Raw genomic sequence first — 20,009 nt, 5'->3', positions numbered from 1 at the left:
AAAAAAAAAAAAAAAAAAAAAACCTTAATATAACTGCTTTTGTTTGCAAAAATGTGTTGTACTTTACAAAGAAGAATTGGTAAGAGATTAAACCAGAACTTTTTGTTGTTGTTGTGCATTTTAACACATCCAGAAGAGTTTCTGCCGTCGACTTTCCATCTCTCTTCTCAACTTGTGGATTTAATGAGTTTCTTTGGGTAATCTGGAGAAGCAGCCACGGGTTGAGTAGTGAGAACCCAATATTAGTCATTCTGAGAGGGACTCACTTCTGGCAAGTAAGCAAAGCTGACACCCCCCACCCCGCCCCCCCATGAGGTGTCTCACAGCTCCTCAACAAAGGCGTCATAGACGCCTATAACTAAAAGACATCAAATGTTGGCTCATCGTGTGGAGAGAATGTGTAAATATATCTTCAAATGTGTCCACGTGTGTGTTTGTTTTCTCCCAGTCTTTTTCTTTCTACCCCCCCCCCCATCTTTTCCCCTTTGCAGGGGGGGGATTGGGTTCTTGTCAAGATGTGCTGCTTCTCCGTCGGCTGATCAATATGTTTGTTTTTTTTTCTCTTCCAGAGGAGAAGACGCAGCTGATTCTAAATGTCGACAAACAGCTTGAAGAAGTCAGAGAGTTGGTACGTCTTTGATCAGTAATTTTCTCCCTTTTCCCATTTCCTAAATTATGAATTTGGGGATAGAGGGAGGGGACCATTTTTACCGGCACAAGACAACGCCACCTGTGTTATCGCGGCGGTGACATGACACGCAGACACACAGGCACTATCTCATGGCAGAGAGGAGGCTTCCTCCTCACACAGTAATCTGCTTTTAAGTGACACCCCTATGACACATTTCAAGCCATTATCTTGAGGAGGGAGTCTTCATCTTCCAGTTGAGAGAGGAAAAAAAAAAAGAGCAGTCACCTAACTGAGACAAATTGTTATTGCACTTGTCTTGTTACGGCGTAGTGATTAGTTTCCTCCAAATCTGCCAAGGAGATCTGCCTAGCGACACATCAGATGCACCCATGGCTCATTCACTGTGACACTGTTGGGCTTATTCGTGTCATTTCTGTGAAGGGGCCTTCATATTTGTGCTGTATTTATTTACAGAACAACCTCACTCTGCTGCTACTTTCATCACAGCTGAGAGGCATGAGCAGGAGGCGCTTTTATTTTCAAAGTCAACACAAGAGCATGCTCAACTAAAAGCTGCTAAAGTTACTTTACTCCAAGAGTTTCAAGTTGAATATTTTAGATGTTTCTTTATCCATGAGTGGGTATTCATCTTAGATTTCAATCAAACAAATGACAAGTAAAAATGCTTTGACAGCTCAAAAACACTTGCATTTGAAAATACCTTTTAATTTAAAGTAAAATGTAATCTTAAAGACCCACTCTGATGAAAACTGGGTTTTTAACATGTTTATTTGGGATTTTACTAACCATGAAGAACATATATTAAAGAGTCTATACCACATGTGTCAAAGTCAAGGCCCGAGGGCCGGATTTGGCCCTCCAGATCATTTTATTTTATTGTTATTAATGGGACAATGTTATCTTATGCTTGTTTCTTACTTGTATAATTTTGACAAAATATATTTTTTTGGAGGGTAAAATATTGAAAGTTATTTAAGGTTCAAGTTGACTTATTCTGGGAAAATGTTCCTGCCTTAATTTTATTCATAATTATGTTAAAAGGTTATGGTTTTAAAGTTTTAAAAATTAGCATTCTGTTAGCTTTTTGGACTATTTTGGCATTTACTAAGATTTTTTAAGGCTATTTTGGAGTTTAGCTAATATTTCAGCTACGTGGTAGCTGTTTTGGCTAATCTAGGGGTTTTTCAGTTTTTTTAAGGTTATTTTGAAGTTCAGATTTTTTTTCAGCTGCATGCTGGCTGTTTTGGCTAATTTAGGTGTTTTTACGTTTTTTTAGACTGTTTTGGATTTAGGCTAATATTTACATGCTAGCTGTTTTGGGTAATTAAGACTTTTTTTTCCTTTTTTTTCGGCTAATTTGGCATTTGGCCTATATTTTAGTTGGCTATCAGCTTCACTGTTTTCTCCTGTTGGCTTCAGTGATTTCAGCCATCAGCTTCAGCCTTTTTATCGATCAGTTTCAGTATCTTTAGCTATCAGCACTAGCATCCTCATCAGCCAAATTCAGCTTGCAGCATTCACACTAGCATTATTGCATGTAATGCTATAAATCTAGTTCATAACTTTGTTAAAAAGTTATGGTTTTAAAGTTTTAAAAATATAGTTTTATTGTGTTCAATATATGTTTATCCTGTTCGGCCCACGACCTAAGGTGTGTTTTGGATTATGGCCCTTTGTGTGATTAAGTTTGACACCCCTGATCTAGACCATTTCTTAAGTCTTCCAGAGTAAGCTCTTTCCATATATATGATCATATACCGTATTTTCCGGACTATAAGTCGCGGTTTTTTTCATAGATTGAATGTCCCTGCGACTTATACTCCAGTGCGACTTATATACAAATTTTTAATGATGAGATATGGACCGTAAGTCTAGAGTGCCCTCTTATGGTGATCTATGCAATTACTTTATTTACTTTAGTTATTCAGACGTGACACAGAGGACGAAGAATTTAAGGGATTTAGTGATATGGAGTGAGATTGTGTGCAATTAATTACAGTAAAGATACAAAGTTGATGAGTTCTTGAGGCTATAGTTAAATAAAACTGTTATGTTATATAAATGCTACACCTTTTGGTTTTTTTCATGATGCTAATATGTGAATATGTGTTGACACATATTTAGCCTGTTTTCTATTCACTTATGAATGTTATAACTTACCTTCCAGGATGATGTAATATCATTTTTTTCAACCAGTTTGTAAAATAAATTACTTGAAAAAAATGCGACTTATACTCCAGTGCGACTTATGTATGGTTTTTTCTTCTTCATTATGCATTTTTTGGCCCCTGCGACTTATACTCCGGTGCGACTTATAGTCCGAAAAATACGGTATTACCTTTGGCAAACTAAAGGACAAATTATTTGGGAAATATTTGTTATTTTTGTGAGTTCTTTTTAGACCCGGAAGTAAGACGAGTTGATCTCTGAGGCTCCGCCTTTTGCTCCCTGCAGCTTCCGCCGATTTCATGGCGCCATTCTTTGGCTGGCCTCTGTCTGCTGGGTTTCCCCACGAAGACAAACCATAAATGTTAACAAAAATATTTATTTAAAAAAAATTGGAATATTACTAAACATAAAAAGTTTTTTTTTTTTTTTTAATTAAGAACGAAAGACTGTATAGCAGCGGACTTTATGATGCAGATGAAGAGTGTCACTCTGTCTCTCTGTTCCTCTTTCATCAAATAATCAACGCCTACTCCAGATTATAATTGTCCTCCATGACAATCTTCTTCAGCATATCAGGACTTTTTTCAGCCGCTTCTGAGTCAGCTTATGCCACCTGCATGGAGAGAGCTGGGTGGTAATAGTCGATAGGCGCTCCCCCTTTCATTAGGGCTGCCACAAACGATTATTTTAATAGTCGACTAATAGCCGATTATTTTTTCTGATTAGTCGACTAATCGGGTCATGCACAAAGTGGATGTAAAACACAAATCTTAACCATCATTCAATTTAAACTAACTAAAAACTACATATATATTCACACTAGCATCATCATAGATGAAATGTAAGCTGAATTTGGCCGCAAAAGATGCTAGTGACGATAGCTGAGGATGCTGATAGCCAACTAAAATATTAGTTAAAGGCCAAATTAGCCTAAAAAAAGCCTAGGTCAGCCAAAACGGGTAGTATGCAGCTGAAATATTAGCTAAACCGCTAGCTCCGTGGAGAAAGTGTCCGTGTTGGTGTTAGACTGGGGGCGGTGCTGGAAGCGCAGACTCTTCCTGAAAGGGTTGTTCTCACTTTGTGACATCAGCCCGTGAAGAGGAGGTTGGGAGGGGGTGGTGCTCAGAGCGCTGGTATTAAGAGGATTACTCAGAAGCACGTGAAAAGACAAAATTACCGCTTTGAGGTTGAGGTTGTTTATAGTGACCAATGAACGTTAAAACACTTAAAAGCTCAAAAAAGTTGATTTTGCATATTAAAGGCCCTTTAAATTAAACTTAACAACACTGGTGAGTAATATTGGAGATATCCAGCCGTACAGTTATGAGCCAGATGCCAACTCAGACGATGAAAACAAAGATGTACCGGTAAATGGATCTGGAAGTGAATGCATCAGATTAAACCTCGTCAGCTTATCTATTACAGCACACAGAAGTTCTTTTTGAAGCTGCATTTTTTTTGTCTGCTCCTGATTTTTGATTTATTGAAATATTCAAATGTTTAGATTAAGTGTGTCCTCCAACCCAAACCTTCATCAGAAAAATGTCTTAGAAACACGTCAAAGAGAAACAAAAACTTGATTTTCATGAGTAGAACTTGATAATCAGCTTATTTCTGTGAAAAATTCATTTGGATCCTGAACGACATGTTTCGCCCTGAAATGAACCGGTCCGACCTTGGGTTGCAGATGGAGCAGATGGATCTGGAGGTGCGAGAGATCCCCATTCAGAGCAGAGCCATGTACAACAGCCGGCTGAAGAGCTACAAGCAGGAGCTGGAGAAACTTGAGAAAGATTTTGTAAGTACATGCCGAATGAAGTAGCTTTTATTTATTATTAAAACACCACACTCAAGCATTGGAATATGTATATGAATGCGATTATCAACTCATATCGACTCTTGTGTGTAATATAAAAAACACACAATGGGTATTTTAAAGCAAACGCAACAAACCGAGCGTCTGCATCATAAATGGAGTATTTTACACTAACAGACATCCTTTCCAACACAAACACTCCAACTGTGGAACTCAGCGGTGCATCCACTGAGGTTAATTCACTCTTTATGTTTGAACTTGCTAGCAAAGCCCATCAAGAGCTGGGCTGTACGTTCTGGTGCTGTTGCTGCACACTCTGGCCTTGTTTACTAATTTATCAATGCATGTCTGGGCTTTATTGCGAGCTTCTGTTGAAGAACACTTCACACTTTTGGGGGCTCACACTTGAAGTCCATATTGTTGTTTACCTCTTCATTTGATCCCTGTGGTGTTGCTGGTATTGATTCTCATGTTAATAAATTATCTCCGGGAAGAATTTTTAATGACCGTTTGCATTCTAATCTTTGCATTGGAGGCGTAAATCTTTAAAGCGGTTAGTTTCTTTACTATTTTTTTCCCTGTTGCTCAGTATTTTGTGCTTTTACTCGCAACATAACAGAGTAAATGCAGCTAATTTTTTTTTTTAGCTTGAAACTGTAATTGATCTGCTTTTTAATCACTTCTAAAGTAATTTGCATCCAAAATATCAACATAGATAAATATATAATAAATTAGTTTTCAATGTTTTCCAAAACAAAACGTTTAATTTCTGATTGCTTGTTCTCCTTTTAAGAATTATATTTCATGATGAATGAAAAACTCTATCAGTGGCAACCAAAGAAGATATAAGTAGACAATATTTTGAACCCAATTAAAATATATATTTTTCATTTGTTTATTAATAAATTACAACAAACTTGATAACTTATTCATAGGCTGTAAATTATGATAAAAATTCCTAAATACTAACCCATAAAAAAGCTAACAAAAACAATCTGCCAATTGTATCCTTTTTTTCTCATCTTGCATTTAGTGATGACAAAAAGTAGAACCCCTGCTCTGGTGCTATTGTTATTATTCACACCTTTGTTGTTAGATGCTGCACTTTTTGACCAGCTACTAAAATTAATAATAAATAATAAAGAAAAAAATAGATAGAAAATAAAAAAGTTCAACTCTTCATCATTTTTGCATGTTTTTTATGATGCTAATATGAGCATTTTAAAGACGATTTTATATCATATAATTTATATCATGCTATCCTTAAGCCTTTCAGAGTAAACTATATCCATATACATGATAATATCTTTACCTTTAGCACACTAAAGAATTAATTTTTATTGAAATATGAGTTATTTTTGCGAGCTCCCTTTCGTACATGGTAGTAAGACGACTCAATCGCTGAGGCTCCGCCTTTCACTCCCTGTGAGTGCCGCCCATTTCATGATGTCAGCATAGAGCCGGCCTCGGGTTCGTGTTTGTGTGGTTGTCTCTCTGCAGATTAGATGCAGAACTTCTTCTAAAAGTTGATACTAAAATGAAGGCGTTTTGCCAATCACTGCTAGCTCCTCAGGGAAAGTGGAAGTTGGTGTTAGCTTGGGGGCGGGGCTGGTAGCGCAGACTCTTCTTGGAAGGGGCTGGTCCTCCCATGTTCATACGTATGGACATAGGGATTGGAAGGGGCTGGTGCTCAGAGCTCTACTAGAGTAAAAGAATAGAGCACCACTTAAAAGCTTAAAAAAAGTTGATTTTGTATGATTTAGGCTCTTTAAGTCCTCACGCCATGACTCAACTTGAAGAATTTTAAAACTAAAAGAAAACCTTTGTTATGTTTGAATTCCCTCTATATGCTATAAACTCTGGATTTAAACGCAATTTCATGTTTACTACTTTTTTTGTTTTGTTTTTTAAATGGCAACTATGACGTCACCTATTTGCTGAAGTAAAAACCTTGGTTGAATCAGAATTCTTTTACTATTCACTACTTAGTGTGTCAAGGTATCCAAATCTACAATTCCCAATCATTAACCAGAATTCTCTGCGAAAATCCATTTTATTACTCACTAGATTGGCAAATATAGACCACAATGCATTTTATTGGATTTTATGCAATAAAAATGTACTTTAATGTATTTTTGTAAATCATATAAGTTTTCATCATCGAAACACAGTGGATTCATAAATATTTTTTTAAATATTCATATTTTTTAGGTTTTTACTCCAGAAAATCTGTGATCTACTATTTAAAAATAAAAGCAGTGAGCATAGTGTCTGAATTGCCTTTTAATAGTCCCGCACTGTAGTTTATTAGGCTGCTAGGGAGTAGGGAGGAAATTTGGAAATATCACCAAATAAATATTAACATTTTACAAAGACTATTTATGAATCCACTGTGTTCTGAAAAAAATAATTTGCAAATGACCAATCATTCAAATGCAATGCATTGTGGTCTATATTCGCCAATCTAGTGATTATCTTAATTTTTATGTAGAGACTTCTGGGAATTTTCTAGGGTGCTGGATTTCATGGATTTTTGTAAAAAATAGTCAAGTTAGTAGTGAGGAAAATTCAGACACAATTTCGTGCCTCGTTTCTACGGTCCGGACCGGTACTTTGACCATTTCCAAATTCTAAAATGGACCCATTAAGGAGGACCGACCTCAACCATTTTTGGTTGTAGATCCATAGGAAAATGGTACACACCAGTTTGGGCTGAACTACCCTCATCACCTGATAAAATCCGAAAAAGTATTACGACAATATATGACATATATGAAATACAAGAACTCAAATATGAATAAAAGGAGCTGACGCATGACTTCCGCTGTTGTTGTCATTACCTTTAGCTGTAGTCACACAGCTACATAATTGGTCTACACCCCACATGTGCCTTGATGGTCCAACACAATAGAAATGCTTGCTTGAATGGCCCGGACCATTCTAAACTGGCCCGGACAGGACCAGTCCGGTCCAGACCGCTCAATGGAAATGTGTTTCTGTGGTCTCCTTGTTTTGGGTCATGTTTATTTGTATGTTTGTTTTGGTGGGGGTTAGGCCAGCATCAACCAGAACCATCAAACTGACACTGAAGCATCTAATCTATCTTTGTCTTTCCAATCCAAGCGTTTAGAAGAACTTGAGGCCGCAGATTTCAAATGCCCATCTCAGCCTCTCACTTTCTGCAGACCAAGCCAGGACATGGCACTCGGCTCAAAAGACTTTCACGCAGGAGAAAAAAGGCACCCTCCTTTCTTTCTAATGTAAAAAGCTCAACCTTTGTTCTGCTTTTTGTGGATATCAAGGCCTTTTTGGCTTTCTTACTGCCTGATCTCCACAAACTTTCCACCTCCTGCTGCCCTCCCCTGGGTTTCTCCCTCCTCACCCTGCTTTTTCATCCTCTTCCTCACCTGTGGTGACATTGCTGGTCTGTAAGGGTGCTGGGTTAGACAAACAGCTGTTAGAGGAGCCAGAGAGGATGTCAGCCTGAAAAAGAGAAAAAAAGTACAACAACAAACAAATAAAAGGAAAAAAAATAAGGCAAAAAAAAAAAAATCCTATTGATGGGGTCATTTTTTGAGCTGTGGCTTTAAGGTTGATCAAAGAATTGATCCTGAGCTAAACTTAGTAAAATAGAAATTGGTCGGATAAACGGCTCTATCTTTTTTAAAGTGGGGAAAGGCCACTCTATTATTTTCATAAAAAAAAACAGTTTGATTACATTTTAATTATAAATATGAGATCCCTCTTTTCTTTGTTAAATGGGTTTCTAGACATATTATAAGTCTCCGTCTTTAAATGTAAATATTTTAATAAACAAGTTAAAATTTTCTTTAAAATTTCAGATTTTTGCCAAAGAATGTCCCACATTTGTTCAGTTTAAATAAAAGAAAATACTTAAAACAGACACATTTACCTCATATAGCATCATATTTTCACCACCTTTTAAAAAAGTCATAATCAGTACAGAAATATTCGTGAATGAAATTCTTTTTAAGTTTTTAAGTGCCTTTTCAATGAATATGGTTCTCATCTATAAGGAGTTTGAACCAGCCAGACAAATTTTATTCTTTTTTTTTTTTTACCATTTTAGAGTTATTGCACTCTTTATCCAGCAGATGGCGGTCTTGCACTGATAATTTTCCCAAACCCCCTTAGACTAATTGCCTGTCTCCGATGTTTTTCTGATGGATGAGTGCTTTTCCTGTTTTTCACTTGTTCCTTATTTATCGTTGGAACAACTTAAGATGTTCTTATGGTTTTATATGGACACACATGGTTTTACATCAGTACAAATATGTAGGAAGATGATAAAGGGGCACGTTTGTCAATTAAAGTCCCAGAAAAAAGATGTCGGTCTTTATCAGAATTTCATTTTACCTTGAATATAAAGTAAAATAAATTACCCAAATGTGACATTCTGTTCTTTTTAAAACCAACATTTCAAAAGTGTAATTTAGATAGATGTGTATTTTTGACTGAAAGGTGTTATTCTGTCTCCTACTCGCTTTATTAACTCTATTATGGACCTTTAAGCTGAAATCACAAGGCCCAGTGTCACGAGCATACAACTGTCCCTTCCTTATTTCCAGTTATCTATTGGCGATTGTTTGGAGTTTCAGTCATGGTCAAGGAGAACGTTTGGACTGCCCTTTCCTTTTAATAAAGCCCTTTAGATGGAATGCTTCTTAGCGTCTGCCCTGTCCGCCCTAATTATTGCGTTTTTCCAAAGAGTCAGTCAACCTTGAAATATTGAACAGTTTATTTTCTCCCTCGCACTCAGGTGAATGGAATGAAAAGCTGTTTGTTCTGAATATTTTAGCTCTATAGATCTGTTTCATAAATGACCATATTAATGCAGGATTTAAGGGGGGAGGAGGGGGGTGATAAAACCTTTTTTATTTCTTACACTGGACTTTATAAGTTTGTAGAAAGTGTTTATTAAACTGGAAATGTAGAGGAATTTTAACACAGTTCACTAATTCGACTTAAGTTCTTGTTTGTCTTTGTTGGATTTTATCATTTAGTATATTTTTAAAGCATTTTAACTTTTATCTAGATTTGAAGAATTGCTTTTTATCGCTAAACTTGTTTTTTTTTTTTATTAGATTTTACAGTTCTTTTTTCTAGACAACAAAAATAATAAGAGTTTCCCCTCTAAATGTAAATAAATTATTATTTAAATTAACTAACTTTTCACTTTCTGATGTTATTACTAAACTTTAGTGTTTTTCAATTAGTTTTCTTTATATTTGAAGGTTACAAAGACAAAGAAGAACAAAATAAGAAAAAAAAAGTTTATAAAGTCCATCAAAAAGTCATAATAAGGCTCCATCATGTGAAGGCTGTTTTTCTTTAATTGTGCTGATAGTTTTGATGAATTTAATGATTTAATAGGAGTTAGTGTACTTTTGTGTTCGAGTGGCTTCTTTACAAGCGAACCATCTTGAGAAGTTGCTGTTTTCTTGCTCCTTGTCCTCATTAGGAGGACTTTTGAACGCAGAAACATGACAGACCCACTTGAGTGGGATGTTGAACACTTTAAATCGCCTCAGCTTACTTACTGGTATTAGACGCAGAAGAGTAAAAGTTGACTCTTTTTGTTGCTCAACAACCGATCAACGAAAGTCTAATCGCTCAAAAATTAAATCGATTGTCTGGGATTTGGCCGCCACAATCCCACTGAATGCAGATTTAAGATGACTATGAGTAGCAACTTACAATTTAAAAGTCTTTTAGTTTTCCTCTTAAAGCCCTTTGTGGTGTTTTTGTCTTTTTCATGTTGTTTTTTTTTGTGGACAAGATTGGATTTGTTTATGGATTTATTCTTTTCACTGGTGTGATGAAAAACCCCGCGTCTCCTTGCTTGTTAATTGGAGTGGCAGATCAGATTTAGGTTGAAGGACACTGCCACAAAATAAAAGAAAGAAGTTCATTCATGTCAGTCCTGGAAGAACGGGTGAAGCTATACTGTTAGGAGATTGTAAATTGAGTATTATTTGTCATTTTTTAAGGTTTTTTTCACCTTTTATAAGGTAAAAGACAGGTCTGTGTTGCCAAAAATGTTTTAAAAGTGACTCCAGAGCTATTGTAAACAAGCATGTCCGCACACAATCTGATAACTGTGAAGCATCCTTAGATTAATCCTGCAGAAGGACAATTAGACAGACTTTTTTTAAGCCCACAACTGAACGAGTTCCTGTCAGGAGTCCACTTGCTGAAATAGCATCGCCTCACATGTGAAAGCGGGAGCACATTTTCCCCGTCGCCTGCGTAGAGGGGGCATATCTGCATTATGCCTGGAGCGCCACATTTGTTTGTCAGTGTGCAAATTTTGGCTGTTATCCTTCCGTGCAATCGTTTCCTTCCTCGCTTATCTCTCCTGGCCCCTCCAAAGTCACCCTACATCCACACACACTGACAGTGATCAGTATAGCTTTCAGACGCTTGTCTGGCTCAGTCTACCAAGAAGCAAAGGCCCTCCCAGGTCCCCATACTGTCCTCAGGGCTTGTGTGATTGAGTGACTGGAGAGAGTGGGGGCCAAAGATAATAAGGGGTGGGGGGTATAAAGACATGGGGTGATGATATGATAACACCCCCTCCTCCCCCTTCCCTTCCCACCTCCCTTTCACTTTTCCTTCTGTTCTTCTTTCTGTCCTACCCTGATTTTCCTGTGCAGAGTCTGTCCCATGCACTGGTGTAAACCAGAAGTGACATGTGACACCCACTCCCCAGTGATGTGCTGACAAGCCGGTACTAGAATAGGTGACAATGTTTTCTTTTTTTGCCTGACTGGCTTAAGTATGGTGAAGGGGTTCATGAAGTATTTATGAAATGTATTATGAATCATTGGGTCTGTGTTTTTTCCCTCTGTATTTTAGGCTGCGGTATTTGATTTTTAATAAGTACGGCGAGCCTCAGAGAAGGCAGGTCTGAGGGAGAAGGGGGTAAACAGAAGAGGAACTCTTTACATTTAAAAATCTTTAGCGTTTCAGAGTCGATCGAGTGGTGCACCTCTATAGTCTCGCAGCCTAACAAGTTGGCAGTGGTGGGGAAAAAAATCAAATTTTAGATGCTTTGATTGTGATCCATAAATGAGTCTGAATCGTTTTATGAATTTTAAATAATCGAAAACATAAAATAATTAAAGTAAAAGTAACAAACTTCTTTGTTTCACATAGCTGACCTTCCAGATTTCGTCATCTGATCGGCCTTGACTTCACTTAAAGTGACCGTTTGGAGGCATTTTGGCTTTCTTCATGTCGAGGGTCAATTGGATAAAAGTCACTCGGTGTGTGAGTTATGTCACACCAAAATTAAATATGTAGGAAACACTACAAGTTTACGAAAACGTCTAGCTATTTATTTAGTTTGACGTAAGTTAAAGAGTGCTTGATTAAAGCTGGTCTAATGATAAAACCTAACATTATCTTATTTATGGTTGCTGAGTTCAGGGAACATTTTTCCCCTTTTGATGCTGTGAGAGATTTTTGATTATCAAACAAAATATTTTTCAGAATTTTTATGTTCTCAATAAAAGTTATACAAGTTTGCTGACCTTGTATTTACTTAAAATAGACTTTGGTGGAGAAAAGTAAGTCATATTGGTCTTGTAGTAAAGAGAAACATGTCTAAAAAAAATGCAGGTCGGGGATGCATTGATAAATACTTTATGATCGAATCATTTCAGAATCGAATCAATCCACAATTGAATCGTTTCAGAATTGAATCGTTTCAAAATTTTATTCTTCCACAATTGAAAGTTTCATAATCGAATAGTTTCAGAATCGACTTGTTTCAGAATCGAATCGTTTTAGAATTTAATCTTTTCAAAATCGAATTGTTCTACAATTGAATCGTTTCATTATCTAATTGTTTATATAATTGAATAGTTTCAGAATCGAATCCTTTCAGTATTGAACCGATTCTTAATCGAATTGTTTCATAGTCGTTTCTTAATCGAATCAGTCCATAATTGAATCGTTTCACACTCGAATAGTTTCAGAATAGAATTGTTGCCTCCTGAACCGTAATCAAATCGTGAGGTGCATCAAGATTTCCACCTCTACAAGTTGGATTATTCTTTTTATTGGTTTTTAAGCAACAAATCTAGGTAAAAAGAAGAAAAAAGCAACAATTCACTCTTGTCTTGGGTATTTTTAAATTCTGTTGTAAAACTCAGCTGTCGCCTTGAACAATTATACAGATCAATTTTTGATCTTGTGAGTTTGGTCAGTGCAAGATCAATCGCCTTGTCCTGTGAAACTAAACTTTTATATTTCTTATCCGATTATCCTCAATCTGTTCCTCGCTGTCTTTTGAAAAGGTCATTTTTTTCACAACTATTTCTATTTAATCTGTTTTTTTAATGTTCATATTAGGCCTGCACGATACATCACACATTTATTGTCATCACAATATTAGCCTGTGCAATACACGTATTGAAAAATATTGCAATAAATTGTTACTATAAATGTTTACACATAGAAAATAATCTTATGGCAGCTTGACGTATGTAACAAATTAATCTCTAATTTGTCATTTTTTGCATTTGACTAATTGGATGAACCTCTTTATGATAGATACTCAATGATGATGTATTAGATGTTTTGTAACATGGTCATGTATCGGAAGTCGTATCGTCATTGCAATATTGATCACTAATATCACACATTGCAAGTTTTTTAGTTCATATTTTTGAAAACAGCTGTTTTGAATAGTTTGCATCAGAAGTAAACAACTTTTCCTTTTGTTTTCTTTTAACTTCAGAGTCACTCGTGTGAATTCCTCCGCAGACGCCCCGGGAACGCAGAGTGTATTGGGAAGTTCAATGGGGGACATATTGGAAGGGCTTTGGAATGGGGCCTTACTGGCCTCATCAGCATTTGAATGAGTTCTGGCCACTAAAATAGCAAAGTATACATAAATATATAGAGATAATGATCTGGGTAAAAGTCTTTGTGCGCGGCCGTATTCTTATGCTAATAAACTCGCTATTCAGCGGCAACAATGGTCACATTACAATAAAAGGGAAAGCACTGAAGGAGACGGTCTTCTGCGTGTATGTCCACTGTTGGACGCGCACGTGTGCATGCTCAGTAGGCCTGACTCCTCTCCCTTTGTGTCTACTTTTTTTTTTTTTTTACGTTTTTCAATTTTAGATAACACTCTAAGAATAGACATCACACAAAAATGAATCATAAATCGAGGTCAGGACTGAGCCACTTTCCAAAGCAGGGAAAGGGTTAAAAGTGAAGGTATCTTTAAAAAACACGGGAAGACCGAAAGAAGAGGAGCTCTTCCCAGCAGAAGGTTCAGTGAACCACATGTAGGTGCCCACAGGCTAATGGGCCGGTTGGTCCCTGGCTTGCCAGGTATCCAGCATGCACTCCCCCGATACACACACACACACATACCCACACACACATGCTCGCTTGTCGTCCTCCACCCCTCCCACCTTCACTCTGTGAAAATACCTCCTCCACTTTCCTCTAATCTCACCTTTTTCTGTGGTGCTGACCCGGGGAGGCCCACTTTATTCCCCACTGCACGCCAGAAGCCAGCGTTGTGATCGGAGCCTGGGCCCCTGCGCCGGTTCCCCTCTCTTCTCCTGTCTCCTTGCCCTGCCTGCTCGCCTTCCCGACGGCTCAGCTCTATTGATTTACTCCTCTAACCAACGCTGTCTGTCTCAGTTTTGCACCACTAAGCACCTAGGCCCCCTCATCTGTATAACCCACCTTCTCTTTTCATTTTCGCTCGCTCTCTTCTTTACGTCTTTTCCTACTTTTTATCCACAACTTTAGACTTTGGAGAAGAAAAGCGACAAATGAAGATGATGGAAGTGTGGAAACACGACCTTTGATTCTTTATTTTCTGAGCTTAATTGTTCCTTAAAGAAACATCCGCTGCTTCTTCAATCAAAGGCCTCCTTGAATCTGATCTTTTTGCTGGGAGTTCATTGGCGGTCCTTCTCTCTCCTCCCGCAGTCTCTCACTGTATGGTTACAGTCGTTAGGTTTTACCGACTGATCTCGGCGGTTGCATTAAAAACGACTGTGACAGGGAAACACGCCGCTGGTATCACAGAGGCTCAAGCATAAAAGGCCCTTTTTCTGAATTGTGTAGTCTTTAACCGGCAGATGCTGAGGTATTTCCCCGGGAGATAAAATCCTGTTTACATCTAGAAAGCAAAAAAAAAAAAAAAAAGATCGTGTGTCACTTTAAAAAATATGTACTGATGTTTGAATGTAGCATCACTTTACAGTAATAAAAACTGCTACATAAAAGATGTCCTTTTTACCTGGTTTCTCAATGACTTGGACTAATTTACTGCTTTCCTGGGGTTGATCTTTTCACCTTTTGTGTTTTTGACAATTGCCTCTTTAAGACTCCTTGAGGTGTTTTTATTTTGCTAGGTGAACACAATGCCACGCGCTACAGATCCTACCAAAGCGCCTACCTGTGAGCTAATGAGTGGCCCCATGCTGCTATCTAAGGCTGCGGTTCCTCCACCACCGCTTCTTTTCTGCTGGGGGAGAGGACACACACTGCGCCGGCGTTCACATGGGTTACACTCGTTCTCCCTCTAAACGGGGGATTTCTCATAATGCAAAAAATAAATAAATAAATGAAATCCAAACCATTTTTTAAATATATATGTGTGATTGATTTTCGGGAGCACAGAAAAACAAAAAAAAGGTCACATGACCCCTTCTTTTGTGTCTCATAATTCCTCAAATGTTTCTCAAAAACAGCACCTGGTTGGGCGTCCTCTAATAATTTGTTTGCACTAAAGGAAATCAGAAGATGCAAGGCGACGCCTAATGTGGATGCCTTGCTTTGTGGCACCGTGAGAGTGCACGTGTGTGTGTGTGTTCAACCCCCGCCAAGCGCAGATGCATTATTTAAGATGCTGTTGTGATACTTGTGCCTGCTTAAAGGTCTCGGCTTCCTTTAAACACCACGCCACATCAGTCCACCTATGCCCCCACTTGCAGAGGAACCAGAGTGCAACCTGCTGGCAGTGGTCCACATATCAGCAGAGAAACAAACCCCGCTGGGGAGGGGGGAGAGGAATTGATATCCATTGATATAGATAACCTTTGAGTTATGCTTGCGTTTTTCAGACACTTAAAAAAAAATGGTTTTCCTTAAAGTTTTTTTAAAATGTTTCCTTGCTTGTTAAAATCGTCTTTGTTGGCGAGTTTTCTGCTAATCGCTTGGTTCCGTTAGATTCTTCCACAAACTAATGATAGAAAAATAAAACGCCAGTTTCACATTGAGATCAGGCGCATTAACCATAACGCGGCTGGTTACTCCCCTACTGGTGGAGAAGCGCGCGGCGGAGCCCCGTATTTTAATTTTAATGCAGTTAATTATTCCTCATGCTACGCCACCAGCCATGTGTGCACGGCGAAAAAGGGAAAAGCTTGGGAAAGTAAAGGGAATAAGCGTCTGCAGAGGAACTTCAGGGCCCCTCATTACACTCTGCCCCTGGGTATTTTTTAAGCCTTTTATTTCCCATCTAATGAACTGTTTACATTTTATCTGCTTTCTAGCGCCAGATTTATTCGACTGGTCTTTGTGACATTTGCTATACGACGCAGGAATCAGGGAGGAGAGTTGGAGGGCATTTAAAATCCAATGTATTTCCACATTTTTATGAAAAATATTAATTTAGCTTTATACTTGTAAATATATTCTATGTAAATAGCCTCCTCACTATTATTTTACAAAACAAAATAAAGTTGCTTTTTTCTTGCCCACATCCTATAGTTATAATTAGATGAATGCGATTTTTGCTTCTTATGCTAAAGTTATTAGCATATCTGATGCCAATTGTTCTTCATGCATATGTAATAATACCTTGACAGGCACAGATGAATGTTTTTTTCATCTGCTATCATGTCAGCAGAGGTAAAAACGTGTGTTTTTGACAGGACACCAGCACCTCCATCGCCACATTTGACAGGATGTGTAGGGTTTTAAAGGCAGGCCACTTTGCATAAAGTTAAGATGTACCTTTGTACTTCCCCTGCAGGCTTCCGGGAATAGTAGCAAGTTTTCACCCAAGATTAAAACAACAGACAAAAGACAGGCCTTTGAAAAGGATTTAAAAAGCTCCTCTTTTTTATTTTTTATACTTTATTTTCTGCGCAAGAGTCCTTTTTTAAATTACTTGATTAGATGTCTTTCAGTTGCACAGCTTTGTTTCCACATACTGTAAATAGAAACATCATTTTCATAGATTTTATTTTTTAACAAACTGCTTTCCTGACCTAAAAATTGAGCTTTTCGTCATTTACCTTGACATCCAAACCTGTAATCAAAAATTTGTAACCACATGGAGCAGTCAGCATCACACCTGCTTACATTTGTACATCAAAAAGGGAATCTTTAATCGCTCTGGAATCTGTTGTTTTCCAGAGGGGGAATCCAAAAACTGAGTGAATACTGTAGGTACAGGGGAAGTTGCAGAGGCGCTTTTATTTCTGACATTTTCCATTCTTTGTACTCTTTATCTTCTCTCTTCTCATTGCAGAAAGCCCTCATATGTTCATCTGTAACAAACAGCTATTTAAAAAAAAAAAAAAAAACGGCAACAACAAAGGACTTCCTGCACATTGTGTGAAAGCGTCGTAAACCTCTGCATTCAAATCAATGCTTCTCCCAGGATTCCTTGTCTCAATTACTGGTGAAATCGGCTCCCCCTTAAGTTGCCCTGCATCTTTTAAAGATGAAACTTGACTTAAATGGAGGGAGTGGGTGTTTTTTCCTGGTAAAAAGTGTGTGCACCTGATGTAAGTCCCTTAATCTAGTATATTTAAAACAATGTTGTGGTTTTCTTTTTTTTTTTTAATAAAACCTAAAAAACTTTCTTTTTTTGCAAACAGCAAATCAGAGATACATTTGATCAGAAGGTAGATGAAAAAAAAAGCTGAAATAGAAAAAAAAATCGTTATTTATAATGTATATTTATGATTTTAGCATTTTCAGACATCAGTAAAAATTAAATGTATGTTTAAGATTTTCTGTGTTAAATTAATTAACACCATTTTATGCTTTATTTATTGATATACAACGAATTAAATTCAGTTTTTAAGTTATTTAATTTTAATGCTAAAAAGATAAGATTGCAGCAAACTTCTGAGAACTAAAACTCCACATTTCGACTTTTTTTCGGCGGTTCTATGAAGCCCATCTTCTCCTTTTCCTGTCAGCAGACGCTCTGCGTTTGGCTCAGGTCCCTGTGGACAAGTGTTGTTGGGTGCGCTCTTTATCTAATGGATTTTTGTGGTCTGAGTCAATCAGGCCCTCTGTCTCGTCTGTAATTACTCCAGAGGACGGTGGTCCTCACTATCACGATAATAACAGCCAAATCACATCAGTGCCGACTTTCCACTCTGTGCTCCAGATTATGAGGGGGAAAAAAAAAATCTCATGTGATTCCTTTTTCTTATTTCAATCATAAAACTTGATATCAAGACTTTGGAGGTTATATATTCTTTTTTTTCCCCCTCTTAGAATCTATATCTAAAATACAACATCTTCTTACATCTTCGACTGCTACTAGAAAGATGGTAAAAAAGAATAAGCGCCTTTGTGGAAAAGCATGTTTCCACTCGGTAATTGTGCACTGATTCCCTGTTATAAAAATAAACTGTCTGGACTTTTTCTTTCTTCTTTCGTTCTCTCCAAGTCAATTTAAAAAAAATGGAGAAGAAGAAATAAACAAAAATAAAAATAAATTGTGTTGGGGAAGAACCGATATTTTCATTTCTCTGCTGGTGTTTGCGTTTGATTCTGCCCACCTCCTGCAGCCCTCCTAGAAACCCTGTCAAGACACTGAGAGAAAGCGAAGGAGGCTTGGTAAACACTTTCTGTGTCTGCTGCTGGTGTTTATTTAGTTTAGAGGGCATGCTAAGAGGCTGTTTTTCCATGGGTCGGGCGTCTGTAAACAAGAAGTACAACGGCAGCCCATTCTTCTAGCATCGGAGGTGGCACACTTTTGAAGTGTCTATGAAATGTGTGTCTGAGGGTTTGTCTTTTTGGGTGTTTTTTTTTTCTCTCTTTCTTTGTGGGACATGGTTTGATTTCATTGTAGCCTATGTGGAGGGAGTGTGGTGAGTGTTTGTGTGTGCGAGGCAGAGAAAGGGAACCCTAAATCCGATGGGCCGCCTATGGGTGATGAATTATTCCCTGTCTGAGTCACCGCATTGGTGCTATCACAGAGGCTGCCAGTGCACTGGGATGACAGCGGTGACAGACCCCCAGAAAAGATTTAGCTCTGACAAGTGATTCTTCCTCATATTACATCTCCCCGGTTCTTTTCCTCTGTCCCCTTCTCCACTGCCTCGCCATGCGCACAAGATGGTGTCCCTCAACTTGTATTTGTTTAAGTGGGCAAGGTGATGGGGGCCGTCTTTTTTTTTTTTTTCACGCGTTTGAGGTGCTACGGCAGACCCTGGAAGGATTCCTGGTCACAGACCCAGACATCTGCTTGTTGTCAGTACATTTCTTGTAAGAGTGCACAAACAGTAGCTCACACACATGCAACCTCCAAGGGTGTCACTCCGTTTGTCACCTAGTTCCATTAGGGGGCTCTCGTGCTTAAAGAATGCCTGTTGTGTCTTTATTTTTCAACAGAACTAAACCATATTTTTTCTGTCTGTTTTTTTCTCCCCCCATCTCCCCTTTTTGCAGAAAAGGTCACGTATTGCCTACAGTGATGAGGTGCGCCACGAGCTCCTCGGGGACGACGGCGGATCCTCAGAGAACCAGGTGAGGTGCTAATCAGGGGGCCCAAACGACGCCGGTGTGGGTGGCTGACTGGCCCCCAGGGTGAAGAGGTGGGGCCCTCACAGGGGCCATCGTGAGCTAAAACCACACTATTGTCACCAAGTCATGTGGAAGAAACACTGTTTAATGCAAAGCTGGCTTGCCAGTGAGTGGGCTCAGGGCATAGGACCAGAGTCTGGCCAAAGCCAGATTATGACCAGCACACACACACATTTCCACACATACATTCACATGTAAACACAAACTCCCGATTCAATACAAATTTCAATGCGCAACCCCAGTCCCCACACTGCAACCTTCCCACAGCTGTTCTCCAGCCGAGTGTCGGCTAAGACGCACAATGGGGCATCACGATCAAGGTACACATATACATACTCACAAATAAACACAGCTAAATATTTTCTGTTGTCCATTTGCTTAATGTTAATATATATTTTTGCAGTCTAATGTCTTAAATTAGCATCTTTTAATTTTTAAATTGTAAAATCATTTATTTTCATACATTTACTATATTTTACCATATTTTAAATTATTTAATTTTTCAAAAATAGTATTTGAAACACTCAAGACCAATCA

At 38.1% G+C, this 20,009-nt stretch overlaps 1 protein-coding gene across 4 annotated transcripts in view; it reads left to right on the top strand.

The window, feature by feature from the left end:
- The window catches only part of vti1a (vesicle transport through interaction with t-SNAREs 1A), a 116,982-nt gene that overhangs the window by 4,133 nt on the left and 92,840 nt on the right, over positions 1 to 20,009 (top strand). For all 4 annotated transcript variants that reach the window (XM_024284589.2, XM_024284591.2, XM_024284588.2 and 1 more), the window contains exons 2-4: positions 570 to 628; positions 4,509 to 4,619; positions 19,338 to 19,415. In XM_024284589.2, coding sequence (XP_024140357.1) covers positions 570 to 628; positions 4,509 to 4,619; positions 19,338 to 19,415 — 248 coding nt within the window. The remainder of the gene's footprint in view (positions 1 to 569; positions 629 to 4,508; positions 4,620 to 19,337; positions 19,416 to 20,009) is intronic.

This window comes from Oryzias melastigma, linkage group LG19 (assembly GCF_002922805.2).
Source record: "Oryzias melastigma strain HK-1 linkage group LG19, ASM292280v2, whole genome shotgun sequence".
In the NCBI taxonomy this organism is placed as follows: domain Eukaryota; kingdom Metazoa; phylum Chordata; class Actinopteri; order Beloniformes; family Adrianichthyidae; genus Oryzias; species Oryzias melastigma.
The sequence above is the reverse complement of the archived record's forward strand: the minus strand, read 5'-3'. Positions and strand labels throughout refer to the sequence as shown.